This window comes from Panicum virgatum, chromosome 4N (assembly GCF_016808335.1).
Source record: "Panicum virgatum strain AP13 chromosome 4N, P.virgatum_v5, whole genome shotgun sequence".
Taxonomy (NCBI): domain Eukaryota; kingdom Viridiplantae; phylum Streptophyta; class Magnoliopsida; order Poales; family Poaceae; genus Panicum; species Panicum virgatum.
Window position 1 is genome coordinate 44,596,604 of NC_053148.1, and position 26,109 is coordinate 44,622,712.

The 26,109-nt window shown below is 45.7% G+C and overlaps 4 protein-coding genes across 5 annotated transcripts; 3 read left to right on the plus strand and 1 right to left on the minus strand.

The window, feature by feature from the left end:
* Nucleotides 1–3,567: 3,567 nt before the first annotated feature.
* Nucleotides 3,568–5,331, plus strand: LOC120669446 (protein trichome birefringence-like 5). The gene is made up of 5 exons (XM_039949196.1): nucleotides 3,568–4,043; nucleotides 4,120–4,312; nucleotides 4,426–4,619; nucleotides 4,720–4,878; nucleotides 4,965–5,331. Exons 1-5 carry the CDS (start codon nucleotides 3,568–3,570, stop codon nucleotides 5,302–5,304), a joined length of 1,362 nt encoding a protein of 453 aa, XP_039805130.1. The 3' UTR covers nucleotides 5,305–5,331.
* Nucleotides 5,332–5,666: 335 nt separating this feature from the next.
* LOC120671485 (glutaredoxin-C8-like) lies at nucleotides 5,667–10,999 on the plus strand. Of its 2 annotated transcripts, XM_039951827.1 has the most exons (5): nucleotides 5,782–5,923; nucleotides 6,041–7,843; nucleotides 9,998–10,077; nucleotides 10,563–10,661; nucleotides 10,758–10,999. In XM_039951827.1, the coding sequence occupies exons 2-5, from the start codon at nucleotides 7,497–7,499 to the stop codon at nucleotides 10,826–10,828; spliced, it is 597 nt and encodes a 198-aa protein (XP_039807761.1). In that variant the 5' UTR covers nucleotides 5,782–5,923; nucleotides 6,041–7,496; the 3' UTR covers nucleotides 10,829–10,999. The 2 variants fall into 2 exon arrangements, with proteins under 2 accessions (XP_039807762.1, XP_039807761.1); XM_039951828.1 differs by lacking the exon at nucleotides 6,041–7,843 and having other exon boundaries at nucleotides 5,667–5,923.
* Nucleotides 11,000–13,543: 2,544 nt separating this feature from the next.
* LOC120671486 (4-hydroxy-tetrahydrodipicolinate synthase, chloroplastic-like) lies at nucleotides 13,544–16,821 on the plus strand. Its single transcript, XM_039951829.1, has 3 exons — nucleotides 13,544–13,826; nucleotides 14,470–14,550; nucleotides 15,685–16,821. The coding sequence occupies exons 1-3, from the start codon at nucleotides 13,753–13,755 to the stop codon at nucleotides 16,610–16,612; spliced, it is 1,083 nt and encodes a 360-aa protein (XP_039807763.1). The 5' UTR covers nucleotides 13,544–13,752; the 3' UTR covers nucleotides 16,613–16,821.
* Nucleotides 16,822–18,465: 1,644 nt separating this feature from the next.
* LOC120671487 (transmembrane protein 230-like) lies at nucleotides 18,466–20,273 on the minus strand. Its single transcript, XM_039951830.1, has 2 exons — nucleotides 19,892–20,273; nucleotides 18,466–18,828 (listed from the first exon to the last, which is right to left on the minus strand). Exons 1-2 carry the CDS (start codon nucleotides 20,079–20,081, stop codon nucleotides 18,707–18,709), a joined length of 312 nt encoding a protein of 103 aa, XP_039807764.1. The 5' UTR covers nucleotides 20,082–20,273; the 3' UTR covers nucleotides 18,466–18,706.
* Nucleotides 20,274–26,109: the final 5,836 nt, after the last annotated feature.

Below are 26,109 nucleotides of genomic sequence, written 5' to 3' on the forward strand. Positions count from 1 at the left end.
TTCAAACTATCTGGTACCTAATGATGCACTATGTTGAAAGAAGCAAATCAAATTTCTATATTTTTCTCCACAATTTAAGAATAAGATATTTTTCATAAAATCCTCTAGAATATCTAAATAAAATAAAGATATTTCTAAGACTAGAATTTTCACGAAAGAGTGTAGAATTTAGATAGGGACTATGATTTTGCCACATGTCAATAATACAACGGACTTCTAACCCTATATATGTAGAGACCCCCTCCTTTGCCACGCCATTCATCTAAAAGCATGGTAGAAGAGAGCAAGATAGATAGTTAGGTGTAAGCATAAGAGGGTGAGTGCTAGGTAGCCACTAAAGAGTGTCTTGTGTAATATTACTGTGTTGTAATAAAGTAAGTGTTTTATAAGCGTTAGTCTCTCAGTTTCTAAGTATTTAGTGTATGAATTGTGATCTATTATAGATTGGCTTTGCCACCCGGGATCACATAAGGTCTGGGTTTCATCGTAACAAGACTCTGCCACCCGGAAGCGAGAAGGCGGCTCTGCCGTCGAAAGAACCTTATACGCTAATTAGAAGTAGCTACAAATTTATTCCTCAATAAAATGAATTAGGAGGTTATGACATTCATTTATCTCACTCCACGGGCACCTCATGAAATAAATAAATAATACAGCAAGCAAAACTTCTATAAATGTAAAACTTATTTATATTGTGGATGAAAACAAGTATTTTATAATAATATAAATAAAGCAATCCAATTAATACAAAAACCATCAGTAAGCTAGAAGTCTTGCAACTATATTTTTTAATCACTGGAACAAAAAAAACATCAGGAATCATTAGATGTGAGAAAATTGGTACTTACATCCCATTGTATCATGATGGGAAAAAAAAACTTTCCATCAGCTGCTCTTATTGCTGGGTTATTGGGGCTGATCACAAACATCGGTCTCCTAAGATCTCTGTTCTCCTCCTCCAGAGCAATAGTTCTTTTCTGCTCCACGGTGAGGGAGACGGAACTCTCAAGGTAGCAGATCCCCAAAGTAACGACAGCAGCCGTGGTCAGCACGGCCGGCAGGAATTCCACCCATTCCCTAAAACAACTATAACTTATATTAGAAAAGAAATTGAAGCACTGTGTACAAGATTTCTAAACAAAGAGTACCCACCCTTGAGACTTGCTCGTGCATGTTCAATGGGTTCGCTTATAGCACCCTCATACACTGTTTTCAGACAGCTGCAAGCAAAAGACAGAAACAAGCTCTATCTTCTATATAAACAAATGGACCACCAATGGCCCAGCGTGGCAACGCCGCGCGTCCTTTCTAGTTGGAAGACGAGATTTCCCCCGGACAGTATTTGCAAGCATGTCAATCTCACGCGCATTCACCATGGTCATTGGATTAGCAACCCTACTCAGCAAAAACCTACAAACAATGATAGTTACAGAAATCTACCGCCCAGGTACCGATTCCCAGTAGATTACGAACCCTAGGAGAAGCTAATACTGCAAAAAGACACAAGGATCTTCCCCAATAGCAATTATCAGCACATGGAAGACGAGACTTCCCCCGGACAGTATTTGCAAGCATGTCAATCTCATGCGCATACAACGATAGTTACAGAAATCTACCGCTCAGGTACCGATTCCCAATAGATTACGAACCCTAGGAGAAGCCAATACTGCAAAAAGCACCCGAGATCTGCGAGGGGCGGGCTTACCACGGATCTCGCGGAGCGGAGGGGCGCGGCGATAGTCGGCGGCGATGTTAGCGTGGGGCGGCGCCAGAAGGCCCGAGTGGCGATGGCCGCGCGCCTGAGAAGATGCCGACCCACGGCGGCGGGAGGCGAGCGGCCGAAGGAGGAAGGAGGCCGAGTCAGCGAGCAGGGGCGACGGGCGAGGCGAGCGGCCAGAGGAGGAAGGAGGCCGAGCCCCCGAGCAGGGAGATGAATTGTTTGGGGATTTCAGATCTCGGAGCAAGTAAGTCTTTCGGGACACCCCCACTAACGGGTGGGCCTATGATATTGGGTCAACATGTCAGTGAGGCGGTGCTTATTGCAGAGAAACCCCACGATTCCTCCCATTTAGGTAGCGTTTGGCTGAAAAGCGAGGTAGGATGGAGTGGCTCTATTCTTAATTTTAAGAGTGAGATGATTCTATGATATGTGTTTGGTTGGAGGGATAGAACGGCTCCATTTCGTGTTTGGCTAGACGGATGAGGATAGAAGCGTTAGTGCCCAGTTTAACCACCATTATGTGGGCCCCCATGTCGGTCACCAATACGACCTCTCCTCTCTCTTCTCGCAGGAGCCCGAGCTGCGCCTCCCACGCCGCCGCACGGCTGGGCCTCCCCGCGCCACCAGCCTCTTCCTCCCCTGCGGCGCCTGGCTCCGCCCGAGCACCTCCCCGCGCCGAGTGCCACCCTCGCTCGTCAGATCTCGGCCTCTGCGCCAAGCTCCGCCCTGGCGCCGAGCATGGCCGCCGCCGGCGCTCCGCCTCAACACCGAGCCCCTGCTCCCTCACCTGCCGGAGCTCCGCCTCCACGCCGAGCACCCGCTCCGCCCGAGCACCTCCTCCCTCGCCTGGCGGAGCTCCACCTCCGCCTCCGCATCAAGCTTCGTCAGCGGGAAGCGACGCCGTCGAAGTGGAACGGCTCGGTTCGATCGATTTCGCGGAATCGACTCGTCCCGAATCTGGGGTGAATATTCGCTCCCTGGAACGGCTCCATTCTCAGACTCGCAAACCAAACACAGAGCGGGATGGCTCCATCCCGTTCCGCTCCTCAACCAAACACACCCTTAGATCGCCGTCGCCCAAGAGAGCTCCTGCCGCCACCAAGCGTGACAGGGTGGACACGCACCCTGGTTCGTTCAATCGTTCGGTGCCAGGACGGGTTCGCGGGAGGCAACTGTGCAAGCCCGCAACTGTGTCCTGCCAGTGCGGGGTGCGGGGTGCGGGGTGCGGTGTGCGGTTGCCGGATCAACGTCTGGGCCGGCAGGGGTTTTGACGCTGCTACCTCGCCGGCCGTCGTGCTTGCGTCGCGGGGACAGCACGGGTTCGCTAGTAGTGCGCCGGGTTGGTCCGGCGCGGCGGGGTTGGGTTGGGTCGGCGCGCGGCGTTCGTGTCCAGAAGGAGATGGCGACGCGCGGCGGGGAAGTCGGAAGCGTCGTGGCTACAGGAGGCCGTGCGCTCGTGACCAGCACAGAGAGCGACAGGCGGCGAGCAGGATGTGCCGAGTGCTGACAGCGTGACACCGTCCCGAGCCATTCGGCAACATTTTTTCAAGTCCGAGTTCAAACCCGGACGGCCCAAAAGGCTTCCGCGTCGGCCACGCCACAGACCACAGCCAAGGTCCCACTAAAAAATGGGCAGCACTCGAAAACGGCCCACGGGCTCTCACAACGCTCTGGCATTGGTGGCATCGGAAGAGCCCAGAGTCAAACCGCCGCGCGCATCTCGCGCCATCCACCCACCCCCTCCGGGCTCCGGCTCTTGCTCGCCGGATCCAACCCCGTGCGCGCCTCATCGTTCGCCGCCGGCGGGGAGACCTCGCAACGTCGCCGCTACACCGCTCGCGCCGGCCATGCCGCGGCTCCCGTGGCGCCTGGCCGGCCCGCTCCTCGCCGCTTTCGTCTCCGTCCCGTTCATCCTCCCGCTCGCGCTCCCCCTCCTCCTCCGCTCCGCCTCCGCCTCCCCGCGGGCGCTCTCCCTCCACCGCCTCAGCTGGCTCCCGTCTCCACTGACAAAGACGGCCCCTCCGCCTCCAACCGCGCCACCGCCAGCACCGACACAGACTCCGCCGCCGCCGCCGCCGCCGCCGTCTCCCTCTCCACCACCCCCTGATGAGACCACGGCGGAGGACGACACGGCGGGCGAAACCGAAAGCGGGTGGTGCGACGTGTACGACGGGGGGTGGGTGCGGGACGAGGAGGCGCGGCCGCTGTACGCGCCGGGGACGTGCCCCTACGTGGACGAGGCCTACTCCTGCGCGGCGAACGGCCGGCCGGACGACGGGTACACGCGGTGGCGCTGGGCGCCGCGCCACTGCAGCCTCCCCAGGTACCGGGCCGGCCGTCCATGCGCCGTGCAAACACAATGCCCAAAGCCTTTGCTGATCCGCGCGCTAGGTCCGTAGGTTCAACGCGACGGACTTCCTGACGAGGCTGCGCGGCAAGCGGTTGATGCTCGTCGGCGACTCCATGAACCGGAATCAGTTCGAGTCCATGCTCTGCATCCTGCGCGAGGCGCTGCCGGACAAGTCCCGGATGTTCGAGACGCACGGGTACAGGATCAGCAAGGGCCGAGGCTACTTCGTCTTCAAGTTCGCGGTGAGCCATCATTCATCTACATCTAGGTGCTCAGCTAGCTCCTGCAACTTGCAATTAAATGGCCTGCAAATGGAAGATGATGTGAAGTCGGGCAGTGCCATGAACATCCGTAGGACTACGACTGCACCGTGGAATTCGTGCGGTCGCATTTCCTGGTCCGCGAAGGAGTGCGCTTCAACCGGCAGAAGAACTCCAACCCCATCCTCCACATCGACCGCATCGACAAGACGGCCAGCCGGTGGAAGAAGGCCGACGTGCTCGTCTTCAACACCGGCCACTGGTGGACGCACGGCAAGACGGCGAGGGGGTACGGCCTCATCGATTGGCCCTTGGCCGTGCCATTTTCTTCTCCTCCAAGACGAAGCAGAGCCTCTGCTTACCCTTTGATCCTCGAACAATGCTCGCAGGAAGAACTACTACAAAGAAGGCGACACGCTGTACCCCCAATTCGACTCGACGGAGGCCTACAGGAGAGCGCTCAGGACATGGGCTCGCTGGATCGACAAGAACATGGACCCGACGGCAAGCGTCGTCTTCTACCGAGGATACTCCACCGCGCATTTCAGGTGAGGGGCGGGGTCCCGGCTGATTCTGCTGACGAAGAAGCTGGGGGCGTTGCGAGAATGATTTCACATGAAATTCTTCGGCGCAGGGGAGGCGACTGGGACTCCGGCGGCTCGTGCAACGGCGAGACGGAGCCGGCGTTCGGAGGCGCCATCATCGACAGCTACCCTCCGAAGATGAGGATCGTGGAGAAGGCCATCGGCGGGATGCGGTTCCCGGTGCGGCTGCTGAACGTGACGAGGCTGACCAACTTCCGCAGGGACGGGCACCCGTCGGTGTACGGCAAGGCGGGGGACAGGAAGAAGGTGTCCAGGAGGAAGCAGGACTGCAGCCACTGGTGCCTCCCCGGCGTGCCGGACGCGTGGAACGAGCTCATCTACGCCTCCCTTGTCTTGGAACCCAACCCGATCACATGGAAGTACAGATGAGAGATTCGGAGCAAGCAATTTCTTTTGAAAGGACATGTCAGTTTATCTCGAGCTGGCAAGACTTGTTAACGACGAAGATCATTTTAATTTTATTTTTGTCATAAGTTAAATTTCTCTAACTTTTATCAAATTTATAGAGAAAATATATTGTCACCGTGGATCTAATTAAATTGATTTGGTGTTTGTAGATGTGGTGCATTTTTTCTATAAGTTTTGTTCAATACAAAGAAGTTTGACTTGGTACAAAATTTCAATGGCTTGCATTTTTTGGATTATAATAGAGGAAGTCGATAACTCGTGTTGCTGTTGCTGATGTCAGCATATGGTGTTGCTGTTTCAGCATATTCGTGGGCCGCCCAAAGACTAGTCAAAACCAGTGCGCTGTTCTTTCTTGTTCCCCTAAACTGATCTCCCCGTCTCCGTACGCTCCGCATCTCGACCTCACCGGCGGCGGGAACACGATGGTCGCGTTGCTGGGCCGGCTGATCGGGGTGGCGGCGGCGGTCGCCGCGTTCATCGCCCTCGCGGCGTTCGGATCCGCCTCGCCCTCGCCCAAGTCCTTCGTGAAATCCACCGTCGCCGCCCACGACGTCGTCATCTTCTCCAAGTCATACTGCCCGTAAGATCCCCTCTCGCCCCACATCGCTTGGATGGGTATCTCTTCTGCTGTTCTGCTCTATTGCGGAGATCTGATATCACCCTTAGGCTTGGTCAAAATTTGCTGTTGTGAATTTAGGCGCGCGGACGATCTACTGTCTGTAAAGCTAGAATCACCAGATAGGGTGAGTATACTTCGCTTCTTCGCGTGTCCCGCTGTGGAATTCCGGTTTTTGTGTAGTACTCTAAAATTCACGATTTGGATTTTACCCAATTAGATTAAGCCCAGTTCTATTCTGAGAATATTGGCCCTCTGTGATCATCCGGGAACCGGGATTGCTGCCTGCTTTGCATTTCTTGGTACATTGTGTAAAACAAGCTGCGGTTACATTTACTCTGCTTGTTTCCTGTAATATGATTTCTGATTATTCTGTTTAGTCAATTAATCCACTCTAGTTTAACAGAATATGTTGTTTTGCCAGAAAATGCTACCATTCATTCAGGCTTTCAGAGCCTATTGTTAGGTCAGAATTCTAGAGTCGTAAACTTAGCAGTGCATCTTGTATCGGTCTAGCTCACTAGATTTCTTGCAATTCAGTGCAAGAAGCTTAACTGAATTATTTTATAAAGTTTAACACAAACACCTGCAGAGAGTAATGAGTAGATGGCAGAAAATGCACTGATAAGCAATACAGTGAGTAGAACAATGAATGTACAGAGAATGTTTGAACAGTGATTGTGTGGATATCATGTGTCAGCTCCACGTATAAAATACTCTTTCCATCTCTACCTCTACTACTAAAAAATGCTTAAGCGGGACGAAATCTTCCATTTGTATGTCCCCGGGTGCGATCTCCGCACCGATCGATTTTCGTCCAGCTGCTAATCACCGTCATTTGAATTTCAAAATGAGTAAAGCTCGTGATTCCTTCCCTTTTTTCTCTCACATGATTATGCTAAACCTATCCTCCTTTAGCCCGGCATCCAGAACTTCCTTTAGCCTCAAGGCTTGACCTTCCATCACTGCGATCTTGGTTCCACCTATCCCGGCATAGTCTTCTCCAAGTGTACCATCGCGATCTCAACTCCACCGTTCCCATCGATAACTCCATCATGTGTCGGGTGTGTGCGATCGCACGTCACCATCTCCCGATGCTGCCAATCCGCCGCCATCTTCCGCGGTTGTCATACAGGCCGTGGCCATCTCCCACCATTGCCATCCCCTGCCATCGCCATCTCATCGGTCCCTAGACTTCGGTTGTTTAAGGTACGTTGGCTCGCCGTCAGGTAGCTGCAGTGGGCGTTCTAGGATAGGATGGCGATGGCGGAGGCCACGTGTGGGGGCAGGGCATACCTGTTCGACTTGCTGCCATGATGAGGATCGATGTGGCCACCAGCAAGGAGTCCGTGCTGGCATGGATCGGCGACTGCGACCGCGGGGCATGCTTCTTCATGGCGCCGGATTGCTGTGGGAGGGAGCGAAGGAGGGACCACGCGCCAGCAGAGGACGAGGCTGAGTCCTCGGGCATGGACGAGCGCTCCGGGGAGAGCCGCGGGGTGGAGGACACCACCAAGGTGACGAAGGTGAGCGGGGCATGGGGGAGAATGCGGCGGCAAGGCTGGAGGAGAGTGAGAGGTACTACCAGGTCGTTAGCAAGTTGTTCCTCAGCTTCGAAATGACATCCCGCGGCATGACGATCACGGCGGTCTGCAAGGTCGAACAGGGTGCAAGGGTTAGGGCGTTCCAGCAGCAAGGGCAGCTCCTCGCCGCCGCGTGCGGCGCCGCCGCCGGCACCCCCAAGTTCGTGTGGTATGGAGCATCAGTAGAGGACGTGGCCGCCGTGGTGGAGCGTGGTTTCGCAATGACCAACGCACCATGGCTTGGCGGTCGCAAGCACGGCGACAGCCTCCACCTCTCGCCGCCTCAACGCCCCTGCACGTGGTAAGTTTAAACGTCCTTGTTGTGTCTTCATTCTAGCAAATCTCGAACTCTCGGTTTTGATCTACTGCAGGCGTATAGTTAGGGCTGGAAACGAGTCGAGCCGAGCTGAGCTCGGCTCGGCTCGGCTCGCTATTTTTGCGAGCCAGAAAATCAGGCTCGGCTCGGCTCGGCTCAGTGGAGGCTCGCGAGCCGGCTCGCGAGCCACACTAAACAATGTGAACTAAACTCAAAATAAATTAATTTACTTTTTTTTTGAATGATAACAATAATTATGTGGCATATATTTCTTATGTACATACAAATTGCTATGTTATGTATATAAATATTAATTTATACCACTAATAATGAAGAATTAATTCATCAATCATCGTGAAATTATTTTTAAACTGTATTGGGTCGAGCTCGCGAGCCGGCTCGCGAGCCTGAACGAGCCGGCTCGGCTCGGCTCGCTATTTTTGCGAGCCAAAAAATCTGGCTCGGCTCGGCTCGTTTGAGGCTCGCGAGCTGCTCCGAGCCGAGCCGTTCCGAGCCCGAGCCGAGCTACGAGCCACGAGCTATTTTTCCAGCCCTACGTATAGTTGTAGCATAATTTATCAAGTTGCATCAAGTCTTGTTTTTGGGAGAAAAAGTTGCATCGACAATTTTTTTTGTTTAATTTTGACCATGGTCCCTCTTTTGTCTATCCTTGCTGATTAGTTAATAAATCATGGAATTGCTGATCTGGTTCTTGCAGTTTCGCTTATGATATCAACTTGAGTGAAGTCTTATTCCTTTAACCATATATATTCTAAGGAGTAACTTAGCATTTTGCGTATCATATTAAAGCCCGAACAAATTTCTTGTTTCTTTGCCTGAACAAAGCCTAAACCCATGTGTTCCAGTGATACTGAACACAATTGGTATGAAATCTATGTAGAAGTGTAAAGGTGTTTACCTGCCTGCTGTTTACTCTTTAGTCTTACCATATTGGCCTTGTGCTTCTTAGTAGCACCAGTTCTTGTTAGTTGCCTTTCTGTGCCACGGGAGGACACTCCTGAGTTTTAGTTCTGCATGAATCGATGTGGGATCAGGGTGATACGATTGTTTTTGCAGATAGATAAAGACTGCGTGTGTGTTGAATAAGTTCCATGTTGTGCTTCTTGTTTGATCATTAGTGGGATTATGATCCCTAGCAGTTATATAGAGGAAAATTCAGATAAAGCTAATAAGCCATGCTTATTTATATCTGTAGACTGATAAATGATTAGTTACTTTTGAATGAAAAATGATAAAACCTTTTTAAGATAAAAGGCCAAAAGAATGATTAGGGGTGCCAATTGGTAACCATTAGGTGCCCCTCCAACCCTCTCTAGTTCAAAATTTTGTACTAATTCTCCAAAACCATATCTCAATTTGGAAAACTAGTACAAAATTTTGAACTAAAGAGGGTTGGAGGTGCACCTAAGGGTCACCCATTTGCACCCCTAAGAATGATGATGCATAAACTGCAAATGGAAAGCCAGCTGCTAAAAAGTAGTGTCCAGGGGAGATACATCTCCATAAAGATTTGTCATCAATCTTATTCTCCAGTTTGTTAAATGTATGAATCATATTCTTACATACACTGAAATCAAGTGAATCATGTTTCCTACAATTATATGATCTCATGACTACATTGTGAGTTTATCATTCCATTTTATTTTACTCTGAAATGTTAAATTGGTGTTTTTACAAAGCTAGAATTAGCTTATTGTTTGGTGGCCATTTGAGATTCAGAGACCATCTACTCATTATGTAGGTGCACAGATTTACTGCAATTTCGAGAAGCATGCCTTTTGTAGTTTTATTTACTGTTGTACTAATATTAACCTACCATGCTGTAAGATAATTTGATGTTCAATAGTTATGGCTCAATCTGAGCTTCTGGTACTTACCTACAAATGAAATGCATTGTGTACAATATCTCGGGGTTGAGAGGCAGATGTAGTCATATACACATTAGCAGTAGAAAAAGTTAGTTTCTAACAACCAACTATTTTTCTAGAAAGTGTCAATATTTGCTTATGGATTTATTGCTTTTGCCCGTTGCAACGCACGGGCACATATACCTAGTCCCTTTATATGTCTCTTGTAAAACTCTATCAGTCTTTCTGACAAAAGGACTCAATTTTACAGGTATTGTAGGAAAGCAAAGGCCATATTTAAGGAGTTTCAGTTAAAGAAAGAGCCCTATGTTGTGGAGCTTGATCATCGAGGTTTGCTTTACATTCATTTTCGTATTGGGTATTGCTAATCGGCTGTGTTTAGTCTTTTAGCTCTGGGCCCCAACTTCAGTCATTATTTTTGCCTAGTGAAATAGTCACAGTTTCATCAAACCAACCGGGGTGCAGTTATGGAATACATTTCCATAGTGTTTTCAGTCAGCATGCCTTTGGGATTGCACAGATAAATTTAATGGTGTGTTTGATTGCATAGTGAATTTTATATAGTAAAACAGTAAAGCCACCAGATAATTGCTAAAGACAGTGAGGAAACTGGACAGAGTACGTCAGCAAGATGACCGAAAACATCTGGTTATACATGTGGAGGCTTCTTATCTATTTACACAAGCGAAATGGTTGTCAGACTTAACAATCATTTCCACTGTCAATCCTTTTTGTTAGCTTTGACCCTTGAGCATATCCTATGACATTATTGCGATTATGCAATGATGGAGCAATCTGCTTTGGTTGTTATGCAGAGGATGGTTCGGAGATTCAGGATGCCTTATCTGAGATAGTTGGCAGGCGTACTGTTCCTCAAGTTTTTGTCAATGGAAAGCATTTGGGGGGCTCTGATGGTACATACCTTTTCTGCAGTTAAAAATGAAGATTTGTTCTCTCACAATCTCAATCCTGACACCTGCAGTTTTACCTTTGTTTGAATTTTTTTGCAGATACTGTTGAGGCTTACGAAAGTGGAAAGTTGGCAAAACTCTTGAATATCGGAGTCAAGGACGATCTTTAAGAAACATGTTAGCATCACAAGTTTATCTCTTGTTTTGAGTTATGAGGCTGTATTATGCGACTCTGAATTGGCATTATACGAAATATGTAACTGAATATTGTGGCATAATTCATAACATCTGAACCCTACTTTTGATATTTCCTCCATTATCTCGTATTAATTCTGATGCTACATTATGGTGGTCATCCTTGGTTGCCTGCAAGCACAATCATTCTACATTTTGTGCGAGTGCGACCACTTACCATGCATATGAACAAACCTCATTTGTTAGATTATGGCTGCCGAAACCGAATGTTCGTATGTATGCAATAGAACGAAACAAAAATATATACACTACACATTTTGTTCAAAGCTAATGTCATTTGAATCATTGAAATATATAAAATATTTTGTTCAAAGCTAATGTCATCTGAATCATTGAAACATATAAAAAAGAGAGAATTTTGATAGTGATTATATGTCGAAATTAGTAGGAGCTGGAGGTATTTTTAATTACAACATAAGATAAGTAAGTCGCTAGTTAGTTGTCTTCGTCGAAAATCTAATGGATCACAATTTAGTTGGGATACCTAAATACAAAATTAACTAGTACTTTTAAACTAGTCCCAACCCATAATGTTTATAGATATTAACTAGTACTTTTAAACTAGTCCTAACCCATAGTGTTTATAGATAATGTTTATACCGCCACATAAGCAAGACACTATGTTTAGAAACTATATCCCTCAATGCATAGTTTTTTCATATGAGTCAATAATTAATACTTACTCAATTATTCTCTCTTATATCGACCAATCATATTTGTTGTTTACTTATCATGATGACACTTCTCTCTCCCAATGCAAAATTTGGTAGTGTCTAGTGTATAGGTTCTTGTGTAGAAACTGGGAGTCTTCATCTCTTTGCTCTCTCTCATTTAATATAGTACCATATAAGCTAAACATTCTAGGTGTCAGTGTAATTAATACTATGCAAACCATCCTAGGTGAAAGGGTTGGGAATGACCTTATAATACATATTTAAAAAGATCAATTTTGCTTTTAAGCAACGATGATGATATTTTTTGAAAAGATATTTATTTAGAACCTTCATTTAAAGAAAAAATCTTTATATTGTTGTTATATCATCTTGGAAAAAGTATATATCTAATTGATTTAAATAATATTCTAAAAGTATTCTTTACCAGATAAAAAGTTTTAAGGTGAAAATCAGCATATTATAGGTAATAGTTTAAAAAATAAAAGACTAAATATTTTATCGGATTCGGATGGCCGCGCTCGCCGCATATGACACCCTTGTTGTTGTTCATTGGCGCTACCTTCTTCATGCACCGCCCGTGCTTGTTGCGTCGCCCTGTGCACAATGTTCCGTCGTGGTTTCCTGTGCTCGTTGCGGTTGCTCATCCCACCACGTCAACCAGTGTGGCTTGTTGATGTTGTCTATCTCCACGACGCTCTGCTATTGCTTGCCATGATGGACTTATATCTGCTGGCTTTGGGGAAAAATAAAAAAAAATAAAAAATTAGTATACACAAGTGTTTATCTTTATTTTGAAAAATGTTCAATCTGTTATACCCGTATGTAGCGTATAAAAAATATTCATTATACTATTTTCTATAAAGTATTAGTATATATTTTTATAATGTTGATTATGTTATTTTTAAATGTTAGTATGATTTTCTAAGCCATTGAAATTATTATATTAAAATACTAATTTATTTTAGATTACGGAGTCTCTTTGTTTTGTATCGGTCTCTCCCACGATCCCATGAAATCGATCGAATCGGCCAGTGCGACGACATCTGCTGTAGTTTTCTTCTATACTACACGGAAATGGTTATGTGTATCAGTATCCAACGGATATAGATACATGGATACATGAAATCTAAAAAAAATACCTGATACACCATTACATTTCAGCATTTTTTTAAAATATAGTTAAACAATATTACACCAATGTAGATATCCGGATGAGGTTGGATAGTTCTTAACTTATTATAACTTCTCAGATAATAAACATAACAGAACTTAGGTCATGTTTGCATAAAAAATTTCACACTGACAACCATGCCCCTCTTACTGGGCACACTTCTCAGCGTGAAATTTTTTCACACTTTTCACACAACTTACACGAACTAAACATGTCTTTAATCATAGAGAAGATAAACATCAACACACTTAAGTAATCTTTTAGTGCATAATGGAATAACAAACGATCAAACATTGCTAAGCTGATTCGTAACACTCTTCGGATTTAGGCTCTGTTTGTTTCCGATTATAATCGGCTTATTAGTGGAAATAAGCGATAATTTCACCAAACGCCTCGCTTATTTTTATTTCTGTGGTAATCCACTTCAGAGATTTGAACTACGATAAGCGAGAAGCGGGAAAAATCTTCGCTTCTCTCGGCCACGCTTAGATTATAAGCTAAGCGAAAATAAACAGGGCCTTAATGATGCCATCTATATCAAGAAGGGAACTGTAAAAATCAAACAAGCAGTTAAAAACGGAAGAGAGACTGACAATAGATGGAAAAATGTAAGTATCAGTGCTAATTGATTTAAGCCGTATCGTTAAACCTCTAATATGTATGTGGATACGTACCCAAATGTGTATCCTTATCAGAAAAATTTCAAAAATTTCTCTGCCGTAACGAACTTATGGACCCCACCAGCCCTGGGCCCACGTGATGCAAAATACTTCAGGGTTTAGGGTTTTTTCTTCCTCCCCGAGATTCCATCTCCTCCCTTTGCTACCCCAGTCCCCAGCCGCCGCCCTCGACGCTGTCGGCCCGTGCGGCGCCCTGCAGTCCTCCACGCTCCCCTACCCAGCTGCAGCTCGAGTCCAGCTGGTGCGGCAGCACCCTCCCTTCCCACGACTTCTCTGTTCTTTCTCTCGGCCTCGGTCTTCCTTTCCTAGCGGCGATGACAGGGCGAGTTGCGCTGCCCGTTGTTCATCGATCGATGGGGGCTTCGCCGGCGACGAACATCCGACAAGGGTATGCCTGCCTATTCCCTTCCCTTCCCATCCCGCTGCACGAAATCAAACACCCAAATCCCTAACGTAAGGTATTTGTTTTCGGATCTGACCATGATTTTACCTACTAAATTCGATCTTTTTGCAACAGTGGTGTTTGTTTTCTGATCTGACCATGATTTTACATGCTAAATTCGATCTTTCTGCAACAGTTATTGGTTGTACATGTGTACACCCATGTCCTAATACTGGGTCCGCCCCTGGCCTTTCTCTAGTCAAATATGGTCAAACTCGTGGCAAAATCACATTTCCCTTCTTTTAAAAGAATTCACATTACTCGAATATTTGATAGACCAGATAAGAGAATTTTCTGTGTCATATTCAAGAGGAGAGATAATCCACCGTGATTGCAAAAAGAAAGAATAAAAAAAATCCGTACTTAGAAATGACATTGATAGTAAAATTTTGTAAACTTGAATTCATGTCCGAACTCCGAAGATAAAGTGAATTTATGAGTTGTGACTGCAGGGAGTATACAGCATTACAGCTTGTCCATTTGTTCTGCTGTACTTCTGAGGAGTACCTTGGATTTTTATTTCACTTATTATTCTGCCTTCATTCTCCTTACTTCCAAATAAAACACATTAACACAGGTAATTCTGCAGGGCTAGCAGAGGGAAGTTTTCATTGGCAGCCATCACTCTAGATGATTATCTTCCAATGAGAAGCACTGAAGTGAAGAACCGGTAACTTGTTTAGTTCCAAAAAGAATGCTGATGATTTGTCTGTATTTTTGCTAGCACTTTTAGCCTTATATGACTCTGAACAACCTGTTAGTGTGGAATTTACATACGCATCAATCTGATGAGAATAAAATCCCCCATGCACCTGGGATTGTCGTTATCCTTCTTTTTTCGTTTTGATATCTTTGCCCCTTCTATTATGGCCTTTTATTGAAAAATTAAGGCATGTTGGAAAAGAGATTCATTTTCAACAGCCACCGGTTGGAACTTGGAAGCCAACTTTTCCCATGTGGCCAAATTCCTTCCATGTAGAACATTTGTTAGTGATCCTTGTTTCTTAGGACAGTTAGTTCCATAATAGTTGATTGCTACTTATTTTATTTTGCAAAACATGAAATCCTTTGATGTCCCTATTCGAGCTTTAGATGCTGAAGTCAGAAGACATGCTAGGTGTATCATGATAATTTCAACTCTTGGGCTGTAAGAATCATTTACTCAATAGAGTAACATAATATGATGTTACTTTCATTATGCTAATCTGTGAAACTGACCTAATTATGTTGAACCCCCACTGGGGCGAATTTCCCTGCCTGCGGGAAAAAAAACCCCTCGCTGTGCTCCTGATGGCTTGGGCTGTGCGACCCGGCCTGGTGTTACGGTAGTACGCTCGTTGCGGTCCCGGCCCAGGTAACGAGTCAGCAGACCCAAGGTCAGTAAAGAACCGGGGTTCGGGGGGTTTTCTCGGTCGGTCTTTGGACGGATCTTCTTCTTAATATAACACCGTGGGGCGGTCTTACCCCACCGGCCGAGGTTTTTTTTTTGTGAAACTGACCTAATTATGTTGAATCAGCAATCGTCTGTGTAAGAATTACAAATGCTGCAGCTAGTTAGAATGTAAAATGTGAACTGCCTTGTCTGAAAAAAGAAAATATATCAATTGCTATGTGCTTGGTTAGGTGATGCTTATATTGTGCTTAATAAATGGGCAGGTTTTCGTTGGTAACTGCAGTTGTATTTTTCTGTTTCATGACTTTATAGCTTTGTTGTCAAGTGTTCTAACTTTTTGCGCACAAGTCTGAAGGCGCCAATACATGTTATCTGCTGCTGTGGTATGATATTTCTCTGTCTGAGTTGCAGGACATCAACAGGTGACATCAAAAGTCTCAGACTAATTACCGCTGTCAAAACCCCCTATTTGCCAGATGGAAGGTTCGATCTTGAAGCATATGATTCTCTCATAAACATGCAGATAGAGGGTGGTGCTGAAGGTGTAATTGTTGGAGGAACAACAGGAGAGGGTCACCTTATGAGCTGGGATGAACATATCATGCTCATTGGGCATACGGTAAACTGCTTTGGCACTAGAATTAAAGTGATTGGCAACACAGGAAGTAACTCAACCAGAGAGGCTGTTCATGCAACAGAGCAGGGATTTGCTGTTGGCATGCATGCAGCTCTCCACATCAATCCTTACTACGGAAAGACCTCAATTGATGGAATGATATCTCATTTTGAGGCCTTCCTCCCAATGGGCCCGACAATCATCTACAATGTGCCATCCAGGACTGCCCAGGATATTCCCCCTGAAGTTATCATGGCAATTTCGGTCTATCCAAACATGGCAGGTGTCAAGGAATGTGTTGGGCATGAGAGGGTTAAGCACTACACAGACAAAGGTATAGCAATATGGAGTGGTAATGATGATGAATGCCATGATTCTAGGTGGCAATATGGTGCTACTGGAGTCATTTCTGTGGCAAGTAACCTTGTTCCTGGGCTCATGCACAGCCTCATGTACGAAGGCGAGAACACAACCCTAAACGAGAAGCTTTTGCCTCTGATGAAGTGGTTGTTCTGCCAGCCAAATCCAATTGCGCTTAACACTGCTCTGGCTCAGCTTGGGGTGGCACGGCCCGTCTTCAGATTGCCATATGTGCCCCTTCCTCTTGAAAAGAGGATTGAGTTCGTCCGGATTGTTGAGGCTATTGGAAGGGAGAACTTTGTGGGACAGAAAGAGGCCCGGATTCTCGATGATGATGATTTCGTGTTGATCAGTAGGTACTAGGAAGTGGGTTTGTCCTTCTCTCTGTATTTTGATGAATAAAGCCGAGAGTGTGCACGTTGCGTTTACAGGCTTGGTTCTGTTCATCAGTCGTTGGTTTTATCTATTCCATCAGTCGTTGCTTATACCAAGTTTACAGTTTTTTAGCTATACTGGTTCATGAAAAACGGTTTTCCTATCACTGTTATATATGCCAAATCTGTTGAGAATTATCCTTGGCAACGGAGAACGAATGCGGCAGCTAATCAACCGCATTTCCTCTACAAATCTTGAGTAAAACAGTAAACAGAGCAAATGGTTGCCTTTGTATCTTTCTTAACCAAGAATAACCCATGGTTGTTGGTCAAGTCAGAAGGCTCCCAGTGTAAAGGGTTACCTTGCCATAGAACTGATCCTCGCCCATTTTCATCAAATCTCTGAACACCCTTGTGCTGGGGTCATAGATCTGCAGGGTGCGCATCTTCTTCCTTTCAGAACGGTAGTTGAACTCCTCTATCTCGAACGTGCTCAGTAGCAGTATTGTTCCATCACCCAAGACCTCCAACGCTTCAACATTGGACGCCGTTCTTGGCATGGGTATTGTGTACGCCTTGACCCATACGCTCTTCTCGGGGTCCACCAGGAGCCAGACGTTTGTGTAGGTGCCGTCCATGGGAGACCGTACGGTCTCGACCATGCTCAAGGCGCCCTTGAGCTCTCCTATCCTCGTCTCGAATCTCCTCCTCCTTGGGCCACTCGGCCGCCGGGGCCTCGACCGTCGTCTTCCACTCCTCGCTCTCGAGGTCGAGACGGGCCACATGGCTCCTGCAGGTACGCGCGAACGGGTGCCCGGTCAGGAAGTGGAGGACGCCATTGACGGCCGCCGTGCAGCCATGGCATGAGCAGATGCCCGCCGGCGGCTGCACCGGCACCTGCCTCCACGTGGGCTCCCCGGCCCCGGCCCCTAGCGTGGCGATCTCAAGGCGGCAGCCATAGTGGCGGCCGACGACCTTGTATGCGCCGGACAGAGCTCGGCCAACCCTGTGGTAGTAGAGTCCGCGGCCACCGCCGACGGTGACGGCTCGCCCCGTCGCCGGGTCGACGACCAGGGCACCGCGCTCCTTGCCTCCGTCGACGCAGACGAGGTCGAGGCGCGCGGGCACCACCGCGCCCGCGACGCCCGGGACGACCCTGACGACGTTGCCGTCCGTGTCGAGGAGCCGGAGCTCGCACTGGCGGTTCGGCGCCGCGAACACGCCGGCTACGAGCGGGGCGGCGTGGGAACTCTGCGCGGCGGCGAAGGCCGGGTCCGAGATGAGGGCGCGCCACGCCTTGCACACGCACCGGAACCGGCAAAGCGACCTCACCGGCAGCCTGGCTAGCACCTCGAAGATCACGTCCTCCGGCAGCGAGACGCCGCCGCCGTGCTTGGTTTTCTTGGCCTCCATTAGTTAATTTTAAGTTCATTCAAGAACTCATATTTGCCTATATGCAAATACACTGACAAAAACGATGGAATTGGTGTCGTACTCCAACCTGGATTCAGATATGAGATCGGTGTAGTACGTGATCATATCGAACTCGGGCTTCGAAGCCACTCTGTACCCACAGCAACGCGTTTGTTTCTCCCAGAGGAGCCAAAGGAGCAGAGGCGTTCAGGTTCAGGTTCAGGCTCTATCAGAGTACCTGCATTTGTGTGGAATCCATTCCAATGTTCCAGAGTGTTTATTCACTGCTGGAAACATATGTTTTTGTCGTCAGGATGCAAAATATTACACTCGTACTCATCCACATGCACTTATGAACAGCAGTCACAAAAAGCTTGCGTGATTCTATCATTCAGCAAAAATCGACAGCTGATAAGGCACACATGAGCACATTCAGTACCAGATCATAATTGCGCAGCCGCAAAGTGAACAACTTCTCAGGTGGTAGCAACATAGTGTTGTGATGACGTGTTACGGTGTTGTTCATATGTACAGATCACTTGTCATGGTGTCCACTTTATACAGAGGTTAAGGAAACAGAGATACAGAGAGAAAAATTAACATGGATGCCTACATTATGTCCTTGAATATTTGGGTGGGACAATCGAACCAGGAACGTGTGATTGCTTCTTCACATAGGAGGTATGTTCGAAAAGGAGAAGCCCTTGTACCCTCTGTAAGCATAGTATGCTATTCTTGTGTAGTAGAACCCTGGGATGAACATTACCACACCCAGAACTGCAAAGAAAATGCCTGTATCCAGAAAAATTGGGGGCAGAGATCAGGCAATGAAGAAAAAAGGATCGTGTTAATTTATATATTTTTGGTAATTTTTGCATAAATTCTACTCGGTGTTATACGTAATCAAAACTTGCACAGGAGTTTAATGCACATGCACACTCACAAACTATTTGGAAAGTCCAAAAGTAAATCTTCCGATGTTATTAACCCGTTCTTACAAATAACATGCAGGCTAAACAGCACGCACTTAATAAAGGCATTATGCAAAAGTATTTTGCCACTAGTAACTCAAACAAACAGAGTTTTCCAGCAGGATTCCCTTAAGCTGCCAACATGTGGTCTTGCCAACACTGCTGTATTTAAAATGATCCCGTATGTATGCGTATGAGGCCACATTTGGTTGTCAACTACTGTCATTAGCCTTTGATAACTTCATTGGAGTAGCTATCCTTGGTTACTAGTTATCTGACGGCTCCTCAAAGTCTCAAACAATCTCTCTGCTTAAGGATTTGATTCTCTTAATTAAACTTGGATAGCAAACAGAGCCCACGGATGTGACAATACAGGATCCATATGCTTTTACAACATTTGGCCCTAGCATCCCCCCCCCCCCCATGTTTATTAGCAGAAAACCTACTGGAGGTTACAGTCTTACACATTCAACATGGCTGTTAAATCCTTTTTTAGATAAAGGATAAACCGATGGCTGTTTTTAAATCCTAGATAAATGATCTGCATGGAAACCTTTGACTTGTCTGAAAATATGATCTGCACGCTTAACAGAAACTAGTCTTCCAATTTTTTTTATCCGGTATAAAGTCTAATCCAATTGTATTCGGAAAGCAGTAAAGAAAATTGTTTTCTTAACCAGTAAAAGGATGTTATGATGTCAAAGATATAGAGAATACATCGACTAATCGAGGGCCTTAGGAACAATGTAATAAGTAATCTAGATCCTCGCTTCTCAGTGGTGCTAAACCTATCCGATCCCAAATTCCCAACTCAGGACCCTAAATCGTACTACGATGAACTAGTGAAGAAAAATAATACAATCAGGCACAAGTTTCTGTCTCACCGTGGGCGCTGTCGCCGCCGACTTGGTGCGCGGCCATGAAGGATCCCGCGACGACGCCGAGGACGCCGAACGCGAGGAGCGCCGCGGCGAATGCGATCTCCTTGACGGGCGCGCCGCGCGGGCCCCCGACCGCGCCGCCGACCAGGTCGTCGTCGTCGGTGATGGAGAAGGCGTGGTCCACGTACGCCATGCCGGTGGATCCCGCGGCCGGAGGTGGGGGACTCGCCTCGCCCGCCCGGCTGCGCCCCGCGGTGGTTGTGGCTCCGGATCTGGAAGCTCGTGGAAGAATCGGGAAAAGCGCGGGAGGGGAGGAGGCCGAAGCTTGCGAGGCGCGCAAAGGCGACGGGGAAGAGTCAGATGCGAAGGCGCGGTCGCTTGCGGCGGCCGTTGCGGGGCCGCGGCTGAGGATTCTGACAGTTTTTTTTTCTTTTTTTTTTCCAGATTTTCTCAACTGATAAGTTGATTTGAAAAGATGAATTTCTCCGTTTCAAATTATATATTATTTTAATTTTTTAAAGGATGCGGCTAACGTACGGCTGGCCGTAAATTAGACCGGCCATACGGCCTACCTTTTTTTGGTTATCTGGATAATAAGTTTCCCTTTTTGGTAAAAACTGCTACTCCAAATACAACTTCATTATAGGATAAAAACAAAAAATATGACATCAGCACATGCAAAAACAATCTCACATTTAAAAAACCTGTAATTTTATGCCTGAGCATCAAAATTAAAATCTAATTAGACCATTAAGTTGCCATCAACAAAAACATCAAAACAAGATCTCACTTCAATATGTTTCGATGATATTTTTGTCACGCAGTCCCAAAAAGAACTTTCGTTAAAAGCTGAAAACATATCGTAACAAACACTGAAGCAATTTACAATAAATGTGCAAACAAATAAAATAGATTGATCTAAAGCAAAATTAGAGTAAAATATACAAGCAAACAACACTAGAGGAAAAATGCATATTTGCTTCCCTTCTTGGCCACACCATGACCGTACCTGCAATGCATTTAAGAAAGAACATAATTAGAGGAAATCACTAGTGGTTGAAAATACTTTGCAGTATGTTGCCTACATGAAAACATTAGATGGACTCTACAAAACACGAAGTACAATATTCTTGCCTGATGAAATATTAGATTTAGCATCTAATAATTTATAGTGATGCATTTGCTCCTACATGTGCATCAACTAACATGTGCATCGAACATATTCACATGCAGCCTGCATGCAGCATCTGCTCCCAGGCAAATCATCCAAAGTTGCAACCAAATGTGCGATCAGTGCACCCTTAAAAGTAACCTGAATCAAAACAGCACATCAGGCCCCATTCACATCACGCATTATCAGGCAACATACGCACAAAAGACCATCAACTCAGTCATTTTAGAACTGCACGGCCTACCAGTATTTTTTTCTACAATTTTCCTTTCTACAATGGACATGTATGAGACTAAAAAAATATGATCAAGCTAAATAACTAGGCAGTTATGAACTCCCAAGGATGACTAAAATCACATTAACTCTATCCTACTTAACACTTGACTTTTGTTTTGCTGCACATAAAGAACGATGCATAGAATAAAAATAGACCACTATAGTTGAGTAAATAAACGACATGATGAGTCAAATAGAATTGCACATAGTTTAAATATAGAAAAAGATTGGCATGCATACACTAAAGTTGCTGCATGACCAAAACTGCCTAGTAGCTCATATAAAATTGCTTCTAATTGCTTTTAAATTAGCTGCAAAATGCTTGGTAGACATACACTAAATTGCCTAGACCACCCCAGTTGCATATTGTTTTGAGACCCATGAAAACATAGAACTGAACAAAAATGCACCTCTGATGCCTTGAAAAATGGTATAAGAAACGTTAGAAAATGGTAGAACTATTATGTTTTGAACACTGACAATGCAAGCATCAGTTAATAAGAAATGCATTTATGAAAGAAACCATATCACTGACTATAAATTTGTTTCATATACCCCATTTTCATTTCCATCCTAAAAATCCTAACAAATTGGAGACATTTAGCTTTCAAAATGATAATCTGTGCATATCAGATAAGGAACCTAGACATGCGACACTGCACTTTTGGAATGATTCGGGTGACGATCAAAACTAGGTAGCTTGCAAGCAACAGACAAGAGATGGAACACATGCTTAGATGAATATGCTCACAATGGCGTTGCCTAATAAAGTATACATACTATTTTGCCAAATTTAGAACTATTTTATTGATTAGATGAATATGCTTAGAACTATTTAGAACACAATCTAAATATTTCTGATTCAATAGCAACACACATCAGCATTGATCAGAAAACATTTCTAGATCTAGTGCATGAGCAGAATAGGAGGGGGAGAAGGTAATCACAATTTTCACAGTGACGATCTCGAAAAACTGTGAGCGTGCCTGCTGCAGTAGATAGAAGGACCAGCAAAGAGCGATATGATGGATGTTGAGTGCGAGATCTGCATGACACAAAAAAGATGACAAAATCCACATAAAAAATCAGAGAAGGATAGATACTAGTAAACTACTAGTGAGGCATTAATTGCAAACGATAGCTGCTAGATGGTTTCAGTGCAATCAGAAAATCATGAACAGATAAATAGTGCATATACAAAAGCAAATTAGTTCATAGACAAAGGCAAATCAGAACACAGACAAAGGTATTTTATATAAAACCCTGCAGTTTCAGATTTACTGATTTTCTACATAGATTAACAGAGGTTATAGCCCGCTTTAATTTTCACTTAGCTTGTGTGTAAACATCAGTGCTAATTGGCATAGCCGGTTATTTTAAAACATTGGTGCATTCCAATTCCAATTCAGCATAATATATAACAGTGAGACATGACATATAGAAAATGTTGCCTTGTTCTTAACACATTATTGCCTAGATATATGTATTGAGTTGCATAAATGAAAATCAGAAAAAAAATCAAGATATATGCACTGAGTTACACATTATTGCCTTGACAAAATGCATTAAGTTGCACATATGAAATCAGAAGAATTGCCTAGGTAAAATGCACTATGCTCAGAACCTCAGGTTCTCGCATGAAATATCAGAGCAGGTAGGAGCACTTACTCGGCGAGATCCCCCCAGCAGCCGGAGCACGCCGACGATGCTGGCCATGGTGACGCCCTCAAAGGAGCACCTCGGGGTCATCCTCCTCCAACGGCACCGCGTACAGCTCCGGATCCAACAGCCCGTACTCATTCTGCATTTGGTACAGAATCATCTCCGCTCGCAGCTCGTAGTTGCAACCACCGCTGCTGCCCTCTCCTCCCTCCACCGAGCGCGACTTCGCCATTGGAGCGGTCACCTTGATCTGCACACGCCGCCTAGATCCACGCCGGAAAGAGCCCGCACCGCTCGGATCACTACTGCATACAAAAATGGGACAAAAGATGTGTGGCTACGGTGTCAAATGATATCGCCCGGCCTTGTTGCTGACTCTGATCTCTAGGCATCGTATAAACTACATATTATCAAGATAAAAAAAGGTTAGTGATGATGAGAGGCTAAGGGGCTGAAATCGCAGACAAATAATAAACCCCAAAATAAATTTGATGAACCATATTCATCAAAGAAAATAAAAAAGCTTGATATCCTCTGCTAATCATTACTGCACGATTGTGCAGGAAAAAACCTGCCTAAAAACTACCCCCTAGTCATCAATGCAGAACTGTCTGGAAAAAAAATGTAGCTAACCCCCATAAAATAATGATCAGTGCATGCATCAGTGTGCACCCTCTCCCCCCCTCCAAATAAAAACCTCAATCCTAAAATTGCCTAAAGACTTGCATTATTCTACCTATAATTAACAGATTACTGCCTAAATACATATATTGAGTTGCATATCTGAAAAATCAGAAGAATTGCCCAGATAAATACACTGAGTTCGCCATGTTCTTAACACATTGTTACATGGATAAACGCACTAAGTTACCTACTTTGATGCATCCCTCATACTTTCTAATCATATTTTAATGCTATTTTGGATGGCAGGAGGCAAATTCTATGTGTACCTAGATAGCATCCAATAAGAGGGCGAATGCGAAGTGAAGCTGCTAATGGTCTGTGATCTGGACCAAATTCTATGTGTTTGCCAATACTTCACTGCAATTACTGACAGAAAAAGAATTACGCTGAGGTGCTCACAGGGAGCAGCGCCATGGCTGGATCCATGAGCGCCTCGTCCTTCTACCGCAGCGTGTCCAGCATGTAGCGCACCTGCTGCCAACTCAGAGAAATACTCAGAGCTATAGTACTTCAGAGCAAGAAAGCTATGCACGGCACAAGTAATATCATATATGAATTCTAAAAAAAGGCGTACCCAGTGCCGTAGGCTTTCCGCACTGTGCGGGGTCTGGGGAAAACCTACGAAAATTACAATCTATTAGTAGTAGCCACGCCAACCAAATTTGTTCCAAACTAACCTTTTCACAACACCAAGATGATGGCTGCAACAACCATAAATCAGTCTGTAGTGTCGTCATAAATATGGCTTGACCAACAACCAGAGCAAGCAAAATCGGAATGTATCAAAAATAAAAGCAGTATACTTGTAAAATTACCACCTATTTAACTACCTGAATAAAATTACTTGTAGGTTTTATTTTTCAATTCAAATCAAATAGTTCACAGGAGTGTAAATAGAGCAATGTGATTCTCTCAGAACAAAAATGATCTAATCATGTTGCGGGAATTTAATTAAAAGGACAATCGGAGGGAATTACTGCACAAACATAACACTGCTAGGCAGGGATTCAGAAATACACAGGTCATCCAACTTCATACTAAATAAATCTATGTCTGATGGACTGAGCAGGGTGAAGTGTTAAGGTGAAGTATGAATGTGTTGGTGACAAGCAGCACAACCTCCGACTACTGCGTCCCTGAAAATGGCTCCCGCAGCACCCCTGTCATGGGAGTGGATTTGGATGTGCGCAGATCATAAACATGGGAGAGGGGAGAGAACACACCTTGTCCTGGTAGCCACCAACCGACGACGATCACAGGCCGACGACGAGGAAGCCCCCTAGTGCTGGGATGCGCAGATCCGCACCCAGGGACGGCGGATCTGGTCCCTGCGACCGTGGTTAGTGGTGGGATGGCCGCTGCCCGGCAAACCCACACACCCCAACTCGAAGCACAAGCGGACAGGGGTGGGGGTGGGGCGGGAAGGACGACCATGACTCGGGAACGCGCAGATTTAGATGGGGAAGAGTCGTCTGGCGATCTAACGAAGATCGTCAGCACGACCGGCGACGAGCTAGCATCCATGGAGGAGGGAGGTAGAGAGGCAGGGGAAGAGATGGGAAGAGAAAGTGGGGGGAGGGGTGGCTGGCCGCCGCCAGCGGCCCGCTGCTGTGGCGGTGGCGGCGGCCGCCGGAGCTGGACGAGAAATGGGGCGGCGGGCGGGAGGAGGGAGGGGCAAATGGAAAATGTAGAGAGAGAGAGAGAGGGAGAGACGAAATGAACAATGGCAGGAGGGTGGAAAGGAGCGGCGGGCGGGCCTCTGATTAATGATGGACGATGGATGGAGCCAGCCGTTTCGCTGAACAAAATTACAGCCGGCTAACAGAAGTCATTATTTTTTAAAATATTTAATTTTTACTATACAAATAAATAATTTGTAACGGAGGGTGTGCGTTCTTCAAGTGTTTTAAGCAGCCAATGTTAATTTATCATTGTAGTATAAAGTAAAATTATACAATTATAATATCTCTAATCCAACGAAACCGGTGTTTGGTTGATGTGGATTTAACTAGAGTTCTTTTTTACCATTTTTCAAATTTTGTGTTTTCCACTATGGAATAAACTAGAGTGGAGTACTTAAAAAACTTATTAAAAATAATAACCGAAAATAGAGTGCTTATGCTATCGATGTCATTGGGTAATGGCGGAACACATCAATTGCTATTGCTAGTAAAAAGATCAAAACAAGAATCTATAGAACATAACATAGAGATAATACGAATGTCCTTTCCTTTTCACTCATATTGCCTTCGCTTCTTCTATGCCACCATTGTACCATGGTTAATTATTCACACCAGCATATTTCTTTTCTTCTATGATGTCATCTTCATTTTAGCACATAGATTAGCATACCGCTCTAGCCTTAACCTATCTAGAAGAAACCGTGTCCAACCCTCTTGCCACCCTCCTCATGACCTCATCCTACTCC